Source organism: Natrix helvetica, assembly GCF_964273705.1.
Source record: "Natrix helvetica genome assembly, chromosome: 14".
NCBI classification, from domain to species: domain Eukaryota; kingdom Metazoa; phylum Chordata; class Lepidosauria; order Squamata; family Natricidae; genus Natrix; species Natrix helvetica.
In genome coordinates this window covers 6,003,949-6,017,348 of record NC_138564.1, presented here as the reverse complement: position 1 = coordinate 6,017,348, position 13,400 = coordinate 6,003,949, and the positions used below count along the sequence as shown (strand labels likewise).

General features: G+C 47.3%; 1 protein-coding gene across 1 annotated transcript in view; it reads right to left on the bottom strand.

The window, feature by feature from the left end:
• The window catches only part of MMP17 (matrix metallopeptidase 17), a 76,373-nt gene that overhangs the window by 16,482 nt on the left and 46,491 nt on the right, over positions 1 to 13,400 (bottom strand). Inside the window, exons 2-3 of the mRNA XM_081966908.1 lie at positions 6,817 to 6,949; positions 2,355 to 2,481 (exon numbers count right to left, since the gene is read on the bottom strand). Coding sequence (XP_081823034.1) covers positions 2,355 to 2,481; positions 6,817 to 6,949 — 260 coding nt within the window. The remainder of the gene's footprint in view (positions 1 to 2,354; positions 2,482 to 6,816; positions 6,950 to 13,400) is intronic.

Below are 13,400 nucleotides of genomic sequence, written 5' to 3'. Positions count from 1 at the left end.
TCCTGCTATGGACACCGACCAGCCTTCTGTGCTTCGTTCTGGTCCAGAAATCGATAGCCACCATCTATGGGGAGCAGTGGTTGGAGAAGAGGCTCCTTCCTTCTGCAAGATCTTTGGAAAACTTAGGATGCTGCTCAGGCACACAGCGGCAAGGAATCCTAGGATCAGAAGGGACCTTGGAGGTCAACTCTTTGCCTAAGGCAGAAGACCATCTTGCATCTCGGACAAACGGCTATCCAATTTTCTTTTTTCGAAGACCTCCAGTGATGGAGCTACAGCCCGAGGACCTCTCGGGAGGGCTTCTTCCTCCACGCTTTCCTTTCTTACACCCTTCTTGATCGTTATCATCACAAACCCGCCACCAACTCTCCAACGCGGCAGTAGAGGGAGCTCTGGCCACATCGCTGAAATTCGGATGAGTTGCTGAGGTCAAGAGAAGCCAACGGAAGAACTTGTTCATTGTGCAAAATTCTCTCCGGGGAGAGAGCTCCCTGGCTCATGTTGATGTTAAGAGTCCTAGAGAGGGGATAAATCATGCCCAATGGCCAAATTGATCTCTTCCCCTACACGATCCAGGTTCAAATCCGAAGACCTCGGTGCCAAGGGAGCGGTAGTTAAGAGGGTTTAGTAAGTCACAACCCATCTTGTGAAAACACCCCCTTCTATTTCCCCCCTCTCCCCCCACTGCCTCTTCAGCCTAATTCCTAGATCCTTCTGCTCTCAGTTTTTATACATTCACACACACACACACACACACACTCATATATATATGTTGTGTTTGTGCTGATAAATAAAAAAAGGGAGACTAGTATAGATCTATTTCAAGCTATTTAGCTCTCATCAGCTAGCCAGGGGTTGTAACACAAATACATACATATATATACATATATACATATATACATATATACATATACACATAGACATACACACACACACACACACACACACACACACACACATATATATATAAAGGTAAAGGTTCCTCTCGCACATATGTGCTAGTCATTCCCGCCTCATCTCCGTTTCAAAGCCGAAGAGCCAGCGCTGTCCGAAGACGTCTCCGTGGTCATGTGGCCGGCATGACTCAACGCCGAAGGCACACGGAATGCTGTTCCCTTCCCACCAAAGGTGGTTCCTATTTTTCTACTTGCATTTTTTACATGCTTTCGAACTGCTAGGCTGGCAGAAGCTGGGACAAGTCACGGGAACTTATATATACAGTATATATATACAGTATATGCTGGTCTTGTTGTATTCAGCTCTTTTCCCGTATAATACTATAATACTATATATATAATATAATTTTTTAAAAATATGCATCCATATTGTGTTTGAACATAGTTGGTTCTGGGTATCATTCATATTAATCCAATTCACAGCAACAATGTTATTACAGTATTGTTATCACTTTAATAATACGTTAATATAACATAATATAATTATGTTATTATGTTAATAACCATGTTATTAACAAGGTTAATAATCTCCATCCCATTTATCAAATTTGAGTAATCTTCATTATATTGTTTAAACATCTATAAACTCCTAATCTTTCTATTATTTCCTCTCCAAATCACGATTTGCAACCCGACCAACAAAACTTACAACCCAACAAACTACCCTGTTTCCCCAAAAATAAGACCTCTCGCGATAATAAGCCCAGTCGGGCTTTTGAGCGCATGCTTTAAAATACGACCTCTCCCGAAAATAATCCCTCCCCCAAAATATTGCAACACAGCAGCAGCCATGAGGTGACCACGCTCACCGCCTCCCGCACCTCAAAAATAATAAGACCTCCCTGAAAATAAGGCCAAGCGCTTATTTTTTTTTGGGGGGGGGGTCAAAAGAAAATTAGACCCTGTCTTATTACCGGGGAAACACGGTCGAATTCTTCAGTTCGGACCACAAGCAAACCAAAGCTCTTTCTGGAGGCTGAAGGAACCAAGACACCTCACCACTTTTAATTATAACAGAGACTAAATTTGAGAGTGTTTGCATCCAACCTGCGTTAAATGGCATCAGTCCAGGTGATTATACTATCCTTGGCAGAGGTGGGTTGCTACTGGTTCACACCGGTTAGGGTGAATCGATCGTGGCATGTTGGCCCGGGTTGCAGAATTCGGCAGTGACACAGGCTGGCCACGCCCCAGAACCCGTTCTCCGATCTCTGCTGCCGTTTGCCAGCATGTCCATCTTTAATGTTCTGCTCATGCGCAGAAAAATTTACCGGCAACTGCGCAAAGCAGTAACTGGCAGTAACACTGACAGGAACCCACCCCTGATCCTTGGTGAGAAGACCTTCCTTCATCCCTCACCAAAAGGGCGGTGATGGCATGAATGACTTCATTTCCTACCTCCAGGATAAATTCCTTTTGTTCCACTTGGCAGCCCCTTGGGTATACCGCTTCTTCCTCGCCTTTGATTCCCCAAGATCCGGCAAAGAGCAACGCGGGGTCTTCATCAGTTTGAAGGTGGCTTCATCTGTAGATGAGATAGGGGGTGTTTTTTTTTTTTTTTACAAAATCAGTGTTGATGGAAGGCAAAGGCTATAAACCAACTCAAGAATATATGCTGTTTTATACAATAATACAATAGTAGAGTTGGAAGGGACCTTGGAGGTCTTCTAGTCCAACCCCCTGCCTAGGCAGGAAACCCTATACCGTTTCAGACAAATAGCTATCCAACATCTTCTTAAAGACTTCCAGTGTTGGGGCATTCACAACTTCTGGAGGCAACTTCTGTTCCACTGATTAATTGTTCTAACTGTCAGGAAGTTTCTCCTCAGTTCTAAGTTGCTTCTCTCCTTGATTAATTTCCACCCATTGCTTCTTGTTCTACCCTCAGGTGCTTTGGAAAATAGTTTGACTCCCTCTTCTTTGTGGCAACCCCTGAGATATTGGAACACTGCTATCATGTCTCCCCTAGTCCTTCTTTCTCTTAAGCTAGACATACCCAGTTCCTGCAACCGTTCTTCATATGTTTTAGTCTCCAGTTCCCTAATCATCTTTGTTGCTCTTCTCTGCATCTTTCTAGAGTCTCCACGTCTTTTTTACATTGTGGCGACCAGAACTGGATGCAAATATCCCAAGTGTGGCCTTACCAAGGCATTATAAATTGGTATTAACACTCCACGTGATCTTGATTCTATCCCTCTGTTGATGCAGCCTAGAACTGTGTTGGCTTTTTTGGCAGCTGCTGCACACGGCTGGCTCCTATTTAAATGGTTGTCCACTAGGACTCCAAGATCCCTCTCACAGTTACTACTGTTGAGCAAGGTACCACCTATACTGTACCTGTGCATTTCGTTTTTGTTGCCTTGTTTTGGAGGGGATAAGGGCATAATTAGAATGTATTGTATATCTTTTAGTTGTTACAGAAGGAGAAATATAAGGGGGGGAAACAGGGTCCTCTGGGGGATGGGGATGCACTGTAATATTAGTTTTTTTCCCCTTTTTCTTTCTTTCTTTTCTTTTTGTATTTAGATGTATATGTTGTCAGGCCTGCAAGCCATCTTGGACTTCAGGCCTGCCACTCTTTCTACTGTCTACTTTCTATTGTGGGAAAGTGGGAAGGGGAATTATACGGAGTTGGGTAATATGTAGCCATAGTAACATTCTTCTTGGAAACTCAAGGTCATCTTTGTCTCTGCACCTGACCGGAACTGGATGGGTGGAAGCTGCCAGCATGGCAGTGGGAGATTGGACCATGGGATGGACTTGTGGGTGTGGGGTGCAAGATCATGAACTTTCAACTGGGTGGGAAAACCGGGAAACTTTCAGATTCGGGTTTTCCCAGATGTGCCAACATGGCTTCTTTAATAAATGGGAGTTTTTAGGAAGCACAAGCCTCAGATTCTGTGTGTGTGTGTGTGTGTGTGTGTGTGTGTATTATTTTTATATTATTTGCATTTAAAAAAATAAAAAAGTATTCAGAAACAACAACAAGGCCAGAAACGGGAAAGAGAAAAATAATAATAATAACTTTTGCAAAAAACATTCTTTCGATTAGCCTTTCCAAAGAGAAGAAGCTACTGAACGCTCGGTTTTGAAGCTTGAGTGGCGTGCCTTTTCCATCTCAATCCTTGGAGAGCGGATGCGTTTGGGAAAAAAAGAAGAAGAATCAACCGTTCTTCGTTTCGCTCCCAGGCGAATTGGAGCATCTAATAAGATGGGAAAGGAAAGGAAAAGAAAAAGGGGGGAAAAAAACCCATAATAATAACGGCATCTCCTTAATTAAGAAGCAAGGCGACAAGAACTCTGGCCAAGGGCTGCCGGAGGTTGGGGCGAAGAGCCTTTGAAGAGGGCTGCCAGAAAATAGGCAGGGGTTGCGGAGTCCCCCAAGCAGCCAATCAGGGTGGGGGGCTCTCTAATGAGCAGAAGGCCATCTGAGGGCAGAGGATGGCACGGGCGATGGGAAAGCAGGCAGGGCAACGCGGCTTCTGGACTTTCCCTGCTGGCAAGGGGGCGATCTTATATAAGGAGTGTTTTCCTTTCCTTGGTGGTTTCTGAGCTTTGGCGGTTTGCTTGCAGACGTTTCGTTACCCAACTAGGTAACGTCATCAGTGCTAGAAAGGAGGGGAGTTGTGAGGAGGAGGAGGAGAAGAAGGAGTGTAAGGGCCTTGGTGGTCTCTGAGCTTTGGCGGTTTGCTTGCAGACGTTTCATTACCCAACTAGGTAACGTCATCAGTGCTGGGGGTGGGTGGGTTGTGGAGAGGAAGAGAAGGAGGAAAGGGGAGGGGAGGAGAGGAGGAGGAAGAAGAAGAGAAAGGATGATGATGATGATGATGATAAGGCCCTTGATGGTCTCTGAGCTTGGAGGTTTCTTTGCAGACCTTTCATTACCCAACCAGGTAACATCATCAGTGCTGAGGGTGGGTGGGTTGTGGAGAGGAAGAGTAGGAGGAAGGGGGAGGGGAGGAAGAGGGATGGTGATGATAAGGTCCCTGGTGGTCTCTGAGCTGGGTGGTTTGTTTGCAGACATTTCATTACCCAATTAGGTAATGTTATCAGTGCTAGAAGGGAGGGGAGGTTTATTTATTTATTTATTTATTATTCGTATTTATAGACCGCCCCCTCTCCCGAAAGGGACTCGGGGCGGTGTACAGTCACTAAAATGCGTTATAAAATACATACATAAAACAGTTAAATAATTAAATACGTAGGTGGAGGAGGTTACAAGACTGTTGTGAAGAAGAAGAGGAAGAGCAGGAGGAGGAGGAGGAGGAGGAGGGGGAGGAGGAGGAGGAGGGGGGGGAGGACGAGGAGTGTGAGGTCCTTGTTGGTCTCTGAGCTTTGCAGTTTTCTTGCAGACATTTCACTGCCTAACTAGATAACATCATCAGTGCCAGAAGGGAGTGGGGTTGTGGAGAGGAAGAGGAAGAGGAGGGGGAAGGAGGAGGAGTGGGAGGTCCTTACTGGTCTCTGAGCTTGGAGGTTTCTTTGCAGACCTTTCATTACCCAACTAGGTAACATCATCAGTGCCAGAAAAGAAGGGATTGTGGCGAGGAAGAGGAGGGGGGAGGAGCAGGAGTGCGACATCCCCGAGGACCCCCACAGTTCTCACCCCATGACCACACCCAAGGGCTGGAGAAAATGCCGGAGGAGCTGCGCTAGAGAGTGCGGGGCATCAGGCTTTCGATCCTAGAGTTGGCAGCCGCTGCTTTCCTTCATGATGGAAGGGCCTTCCTGCCATCAATATATCTTATCAGAAGGCTGACCTTGAATTCCTTGGCTTGAAGCCTTCAATTTCCGAGATTGGTCTGGGAAAGCCCAAAAGGCATCCATGGATTTATGGCTTCTCCTTCAACTCCCCAACCCAGAATGTTCTTCCTTGAAGAGGTAGGGGAGGCAGTAGCCATCACTGGTGGGATTCAAATAACCAGTTCTCTGCCCTCATGATTTCCTCCAATAACCAGTTCGCCAAACTGCTCAGAAAGTTAACAACCGATTCTCCCGAATGGTACGAATCGGCTGAATCCCACCACTGGGGAGCTTTTATCTTTACCTGGGACATAAATGGAACTATTGTCTCCCAAACCAGGGGTCTCCAACCTTTCGGACCTCAAGGATCACTAAATTCATAATTTTAAATCCCCCAGACCACTAATGCGATCTGCCTAATGACCGGCTGGGTGGGCGTGGCTAGGTGGTCCTGTGACTTGGGTGGGCATGGCCAACTCGATGTCACTCACGTCAAGGGGCGCCTTGCGGGCTTCTACTCTCCCCTCCCTTCCCCTCCCAGCCCCTCCTCCCCTGCCCACCTGGGCTCCTTAGGGCCCCAACAGGAAGCAGTTGCTGGAGCTATCATGAGAAAGAGTTGGCAAAACAGCTCAGTTCAAATTGGATCTGACCGAGAAGGAGGCTCAGCAGAAGCACCTCACTGAGGACTAGGAGCATAGGCTTTCCAAGCAGAGGGAAGACCTGCGGGAGTGCAAGGCCAGGTGCCGGCGCCTGGAGGCTCAGTGGGCTGAGATGGTCAGCCAATTCCAGGCCATGATGCAGTCCCACTGGAACAAGGCCCTCTGGCTCTTTGCCAACAGCGGCTCTTCCCTCCAGCCTTCACCCAAAGCTCCACACCAGGAGGCCAAAGCAGACCCTAAGTTGTAATTTCTGCCCCCCTCTGACCCCCACAAAAAGACCCCAAAGGGGGAGACTCTCTGCAGCAACACAAGCGTTCATTGCATGTATCCATCCCAAGGAAGGTAGTTTGAGGACCCCTGATTGAGTGCAATATAAAAAAATGCAAATGATTTTTCTGTGGACCATTCAATTTTCCTTGGCGACCACCGTCCCAAATCATTCCTGGTTCTTGACTCACCTAGAATCCCCGTGGCTTCAAGACCTCCAAACTGTTGCATGACCATAATGGCTTTGGTGAGCTCTTCTTGAGTCTGCAGTTGTCCTGTGATGGGATCCGGTGGGGGCAGGTAGCCAAACTTGGTCAGCCAATCCTGTTGGAAATGAAGAGAGGGAGAAAAAAAGAAGAGGATTCAGAGAAGCCCCAAGTCCTTCTGACGCTGTTTCATCTAGAACATAGAACCATAGGGTGGGAAGGGAGCCTAGGAGGTCTTCTAGTCCAACCCGCTGCTCAAGCAGAACAAAACAGAATGGAATAACAGAGTTGGAAGGGACCTTGGAGGTCTTCTAGTCCAACCCCCTACTCAGGCAGGAAGCTCTGTACCATTCCTGACAACGACTTCTGGAGGCAAGTCATTCCTCTCATTAATTGTTCTAACCGCTAGGAAATTTCTCCTTAGTTCCATGTTGGATGCCTTTTTGCTTAGTTTCCACCCATTGCTTCTTGTCCCACCTTCAGGGGCTTTGGAGAACAGCTTGACTCCTTCTTCTTTGGGGCAGCCCCTGAGAGACTGGAACACTGCTATCATGTCATCCCTCAACCCTTTTCCCCATGAGATTAGACGGACCTAGTTCTCTCAACCATTCATCATATGGTTTGTTCCATCCAGGACATGGCACTTAAGTGATGCTTGAGCGATATATTAATATAGCATGTGTAGATGTGTGTTATGTATGCGCATGGATTATTTTAAAGGTTAACTTATCTTGTCTTGACTTTTCATATCCTATCCTAACCTATCCTGACTTGATTTATCCTATCCTATTCTATCCTGAATTGATTTGACTTATCGTATCCTATCCTGAGAACTTGACTTATCCTTTCCTATCCTGTCCTGAGCACTGACTTATCCTATCCTATCCTATCCTATCCTATCCTACCCTACCCTATTCTATCTTATCCTGAGAACTTGTCTTATCCTATCCTATCCTATCTGATCCTATCCTATCCTATCCTAAGAAGGGACATGATGGTTTAATAATTAAAACGCTGAGCTTGTCGATCAGAAAGGTCGGCAGTTTGGCGGTTCGAATCCCTAGCCTGTAACGGAGTGAGCTCCCGTGACTTGTCCCAGCTTCTGCCAACCTAGCCGTTCGAAAGCACGTAAAAAATGCAAGTAGAAAAATAGGGGCCACCTTTGGTGGGAAGATAACAGCGTTCCGTGCGCCTTCGGCATTGAGTCATGCCGGCCACATGACCACGGAGACGTCTTCGGACAGCGCTGGCTCTTCGGCTTTGAAACAGAGATGAGCACCGCCCCCTAGAGCTGGGAAGGACTAACATATATGTGCGAGGGGAACCTTTGCCTTTAGTTTATCCTGTCCTATCCTATCCTGAATTGATTTGACTTTATCCTCTCCTCTCCTCTAGTCTCACTCATTTGCATATCCCTACCCAGCTCCCACTAAATGGTCTCTCCCTGCCTGACAGATGGACGTGTCAAGGCAGATCTGTGTACATTACTTTAGGTAATAAAATCCAATGACCTTCATGCGTTCCAGGCCTGACATTTAATTTTCTCAACCAACTAAGAAAACATCTCGGATTACGGCCCGCAGCGCGCGCGCCTGCCTCCATCTTTGATTTTCTACTTTGCCGGACCTGGCAGCTCATCAATTTGAGAATTCAATGGAGGGTAAGGGAAGATCTTAATAGGAGCGGTGGCTACTCCGCGCTGAGCGGCGAAGAAGAGCTTCCTTAGCAAACGAGAGAAAGCTTGCGCTTACGAAAAGGAGGGAAAAATTGAGACAACGGAAAAGTGGGTCGCGTTGCAGAGATACGCCAAGAATCAAAAGGGCCTCTTCCCCACACCGCTTAAATGGCCTTAGATCCTCTTTCAGGCTATTTACGGTTTGCACGGAGTTTGCTAATCATCCCTAATAGGTTTAAGTAATGACTAGAATGCAGAAGCAACATTTGCACGCCTAATGGAAGGTTTGCACCGCGGGCATCGCCATGGCTACCCATCCAGCTTCGAGGGAAGACGAAATGGGACGGGACAGACAGGTGTCAATCAGAAGGCTGGACTAGCACCGGAGCCAGGCCGCCGTCGCCACTCAACCGCGACCTTGCATACCTTCCCTGCTTAGGGAATCTCGTAGCGTGTGAGGGACGGGTTTGATACAACTCTAAGCGCACTCTCTTTTCAGATCTTCTAGTCAGAAGATTCAGCATCTGACTATCATCCCATCAAATTGAGCAGAATAACAGAGTTAGAAGGGACTTTGGAGGTCTTCTAGTCCAACCCCCTGCTCAGGCAGGAAACCCTACACCACTTCAGACAAAGGGTTATCCAATCTCTTTTTAAAAACTTCTAGAATAGAATATGGAATGGAATGGAATGGAATGGAATAGAATAGAATAGAATAGAATAGAATATGGAATGAAATGGAATGGAATAGAACAGAATAGAATATGGAATGGAATGGAATAGAATAGAATATGGAATGGAATAGAATAGAATAGAATAGAATAGAATAGAATAGAATAGAATATGGAATGGAATAGAACAGAACAGAATAGAATATGGAATGGAATAGAATAGAATATGGAATGGAATAGAATAGAATATGGAATGGAATAGAATAGAATAGAATAGAATAGAATATGGAATGGAATAGAATAGAATAGAATAGAATATGGAATGGAATGGAATAGAATAGAACAGAATAGAATATGGAATGGAATAGAATAGAATATGGAATGGAATAGAATAGAATATGGAATGGAATAGAATAGAATATGGAATGGAATAGAATAGAATAGAATAGAATAGAATAGAATATGGAATGGAATAGAACAGAACAGAATAGAATATGGAATGGAATGGAATGGAATAGAATAGAATAGAATATGGAATGGAATGGAATGGAATGGAATAGAATAGAATAGAATATGGAATGGAATGGAATAGAATAGAACAGAACAGAATAGAATATGGAATGGAATGGAATAGAATAGAACAGAACAGAATAGAATATGGAATGGAATGGAATAGAATAGAATGGAATAGAAGAACAGAGTTGGCAGGGACCTTGGAGGTCTTCTAGTCCAACCTTCTGCTCAGGCAGGAAATCCTATATCAGTGACGGCTAACCTTTTTGTCGAGGTGTGCCAAAAGTGTGGGGAGTGCGTGGAGGCGGTGTCGCATGCACACATGCCCGCACCCATAATGCAATGTGCACACACACACACCCTTGCGCATGACACAGGCCTCACTGAATCCTCCAGACTTCTAGGAGGCGCAATGGGCTATTTTTTTACCCTCCGCAGGCTTCAGGAAAGCCTCCCAAAGCCTCCGGAGAGAGAGAGAAACGGCCCAACGGGCAAACCAGAAGTTAGTTCCCAAATTTCCAGTGGGCCCCATTTTTCGCCCTACCCAGGCTTCAGGAAAGCCTCCGGAGGACGAATAATGGCCGAAAAACGACTGAAAATCAGCTGGCCAGCATGCCCATGCACGCTGCAGCCAGTGGTGGGTTGCAGGCGGTATGCCCCAGTATGGGCATACCGGGGCCTGCCTGGAGCACCGGGTACCGTTCCAGTACGGTGCTCCGGAGGGCCCACCTGAGCTCCTGACCTGTCCTTTAAGGCTTTCGGTGCTTCCCCACACACGCATGGCGTCTACAGCGCCTGCGCGATGCTCCGCCAAGCAGCTGGAGCATCGCGGAGGCTTGCAGAAGCGTTTCTGTCAGCTCCAACGCATGCGTGCGCTGCGCTCGTCCATGTGGGCGACGCCGGGCCCCTTCCAACCGTTTGGAACGGGATCCGGAAGCCGCCACTGTCTGGAGCTGACGGGGCAACGCCTCACACGCCCTCAGAATTGGTTCTGTGTGCCACCTGCGGCAGCCGTGACTTAGGTTTGCCATCACGGCCCTCTATCATGTCAGACAAATGGCTGCCCAGTCTCTTCTTGAGAGCTTCCAGTCATGGAGCATTTGCAACCTCTGAAGGCAAGTCATTCCACGGATGATTAGACTGTAGCTTTATTGATTAGCCTGTAGGCCCCATCCAAGTCCAAGGTTCCAACCCATATCACCCATCAAATCCTATACAAACAATTTCAAGTAAAAGCAGGGCAAAAGACAACAGTTATAGGATAAGGCACAATATGATTTAATAGGTATGTTAAATAGAATAACATGGCATAAAATTATATTTCGGGGCCACCCTTACGATCTACCCCAATCGGTCCCACGTCTGCAGATCTCAACCGAACCATTTTTTTTCAGTCCCGTGCTGCAATGTTATTTTCAGGATGCACATAAAGTAAGTTGTTTTGATAGGATGATCCCAAGGGGTCCTTCGTTTGGTATATGGACCAAGGTAAATGTCTCTCACCCCCTTATACAAGCAGCCATCCAATCGGACGTGAGCCAGGCCTTCTCCCTCTGCCGCTCCGCAAATGCAGAGACGCTCATCGTAGGGTAGAGAATGGAATCCCCCACATCTGACCGTTTTACAAAAGCCGTTCGAATCTCGCTCGCGTCAATATCTCCATGAGATGTTTTGGCAGTTGTAGCTTCAAATTGCTGTCTCACTTGTAAAGTACATTTGTATTTCCTCAGCCATTTCAGGTTACCCCCCACCCCCCTTACTAAGAATAGCTACATCATTTTGCGCTTCTATCCTGATTAATTGTTTTAACTGTCAAATTTACTCCTTTTACTACCAGTTTGCGTGCGCACCCCAACTGGTAGTAAAATAATTGGCAACCCATCACTGATATGCATCATTAAAGGTGTACTCTGAGAACTTCTAGGTAAGAGCCTTCTTAACTCTCTCCTATCCAAACTTCACTGTCTCTCCTTCCTTCCTTCCATCCTTCCCTTTCCCTTCCTTCCTTCCTTCCCTCCCTGTCCTTCCTTCCTTCCTCCCCTGTCCTTCCTTCCATCCTTCCCTGACCTTCCTTCCCTGTCCTTCCTCCCTCCCATCCTTCCTTCCCTGTCTCTCCTTCCTTCCTTCCTTCCCTCTCCTTCCTTTCTCCCTCCTGTCCTTCCTTCCTTCACTTCCCTATCCTTCCTCCCCTGTTCTTCCTTCCCTTCCCTTCCTTCCTTATCCTTCCTTCCTCCCTCCCTCCCCTGTCCTTCCTTCCCTTCCCTTCCTTCCTTATCCTTCCTTCCTCCCTCCCTCCCGTCCTTCCTTCCCTTCCCTTACTTCATTCCTTCCCTGTCCTTCCTTCCCTCCTTCCTTTTCCTTCTTTCCTTCCCTATGCTTCCTCCCTCCCTCCCCTGTCCTTCCTCCCTCCCTGTCCTTCTATCCTTTCTTCCATCTTTCCTTCCATCCTTCCTTCTTTTTCCTCCCTCCCTCCTCTGTCCTTTCTCTCTTACCTTTCCTTCCTTTTCCTTCCCTCCCTCCCTCCTTCCTTTTCTTTCTTTCTTTCCTTCCTTCCATCTATGTCCTTCCATCATTTCTTCTTTCCCTGTCCTTCCTTCCTTCCCCTTCCTTCCTTCCTTCCTTCCTTCCTTCCTTCCTTCCTTCCCTCTTTCCTCCCTCCCTCCCCTCCCCGTTGGCTTCCTAGGAAGAGTGTCCGTTTTTTCAAAATCAGCTGTTTGAAAACCAAGCGAGGAACCTTTGAGCAATTGTCTCTGATCATCCAAAGCACAGAACTAATTACAATGTAAGCTTTAATAACCCACCTGATGCTTTTATTAGCTCCCTGAGACGTCGCCCTAGAATTGAGCCAAGAATTCCAGCTAGCGGGGGCTTCTTCGGAACTGTCCAAGGTACCAAGTCCCCCCTGTCCCAGGTATAAAAAGCTTCTCCCACTCAAGCTTATTCAGCTGGAAACCTGCATCTCTCTCACTAACAAATCTCCACCTGACTTCAGGTTCTGCCAGCTGCCCCTGAGAGCTTCAAGCACCCACCGAAGAGGAGAGGAGGCCATTTGCTGGCCTCAGCATTCACATCATGCAAATGTGCTGCTCTTCAAAACATCTGTCTGAGAGAGATTCCAGCTTGCAGAAGCGCCTGCAGTGCAGCTATTTTCAGCTCTATAAACAGCGGATGGTCGATTACTGTGGGATTGACTCTTTCTGTAGGAGGCCCAGGCAGCTGCTCCTAAAATAAGACAGCCTTGCTGTCTTCAAGGTAGCATCTAGGTTTCCCTTTGGAGCAGGGGTGTCAAACTCGAGGCCCAGGGACCGGATCCTGCTCGCCAGGTGCTTAGATCTGGCCCGCGGGGCTGCCATGGAAACAGCAAAGGACCAGCCCGCGGTGCCTCTGCCAGCGAAAACCGAGCTCCAGAGGGCTGCGGGTGGAGGGCTGCAGGAAACAGTCACAACCTAAAACGGAGCTCGGGATGGCCATGGGTGACCCTCCCGAGCTCCGATTTGGGTTGCAGGAGGCCGTGGCAGCCCAAAACGGAATTCAGGAGCCTTCTCTAGTGGAGTGCTCAGGCCACCACAGTCACCCCTGACACGAGGGGCACAGGTGGCCCCGACAAGGTGGCCACACCTGTCCTGGCCACGCCCACCCCAGACCCCTGAAGTCAAACACAGCCCTGATAAGGCTCTCAATGAAATTCGAGTGTGACACCCCTGCTTTAG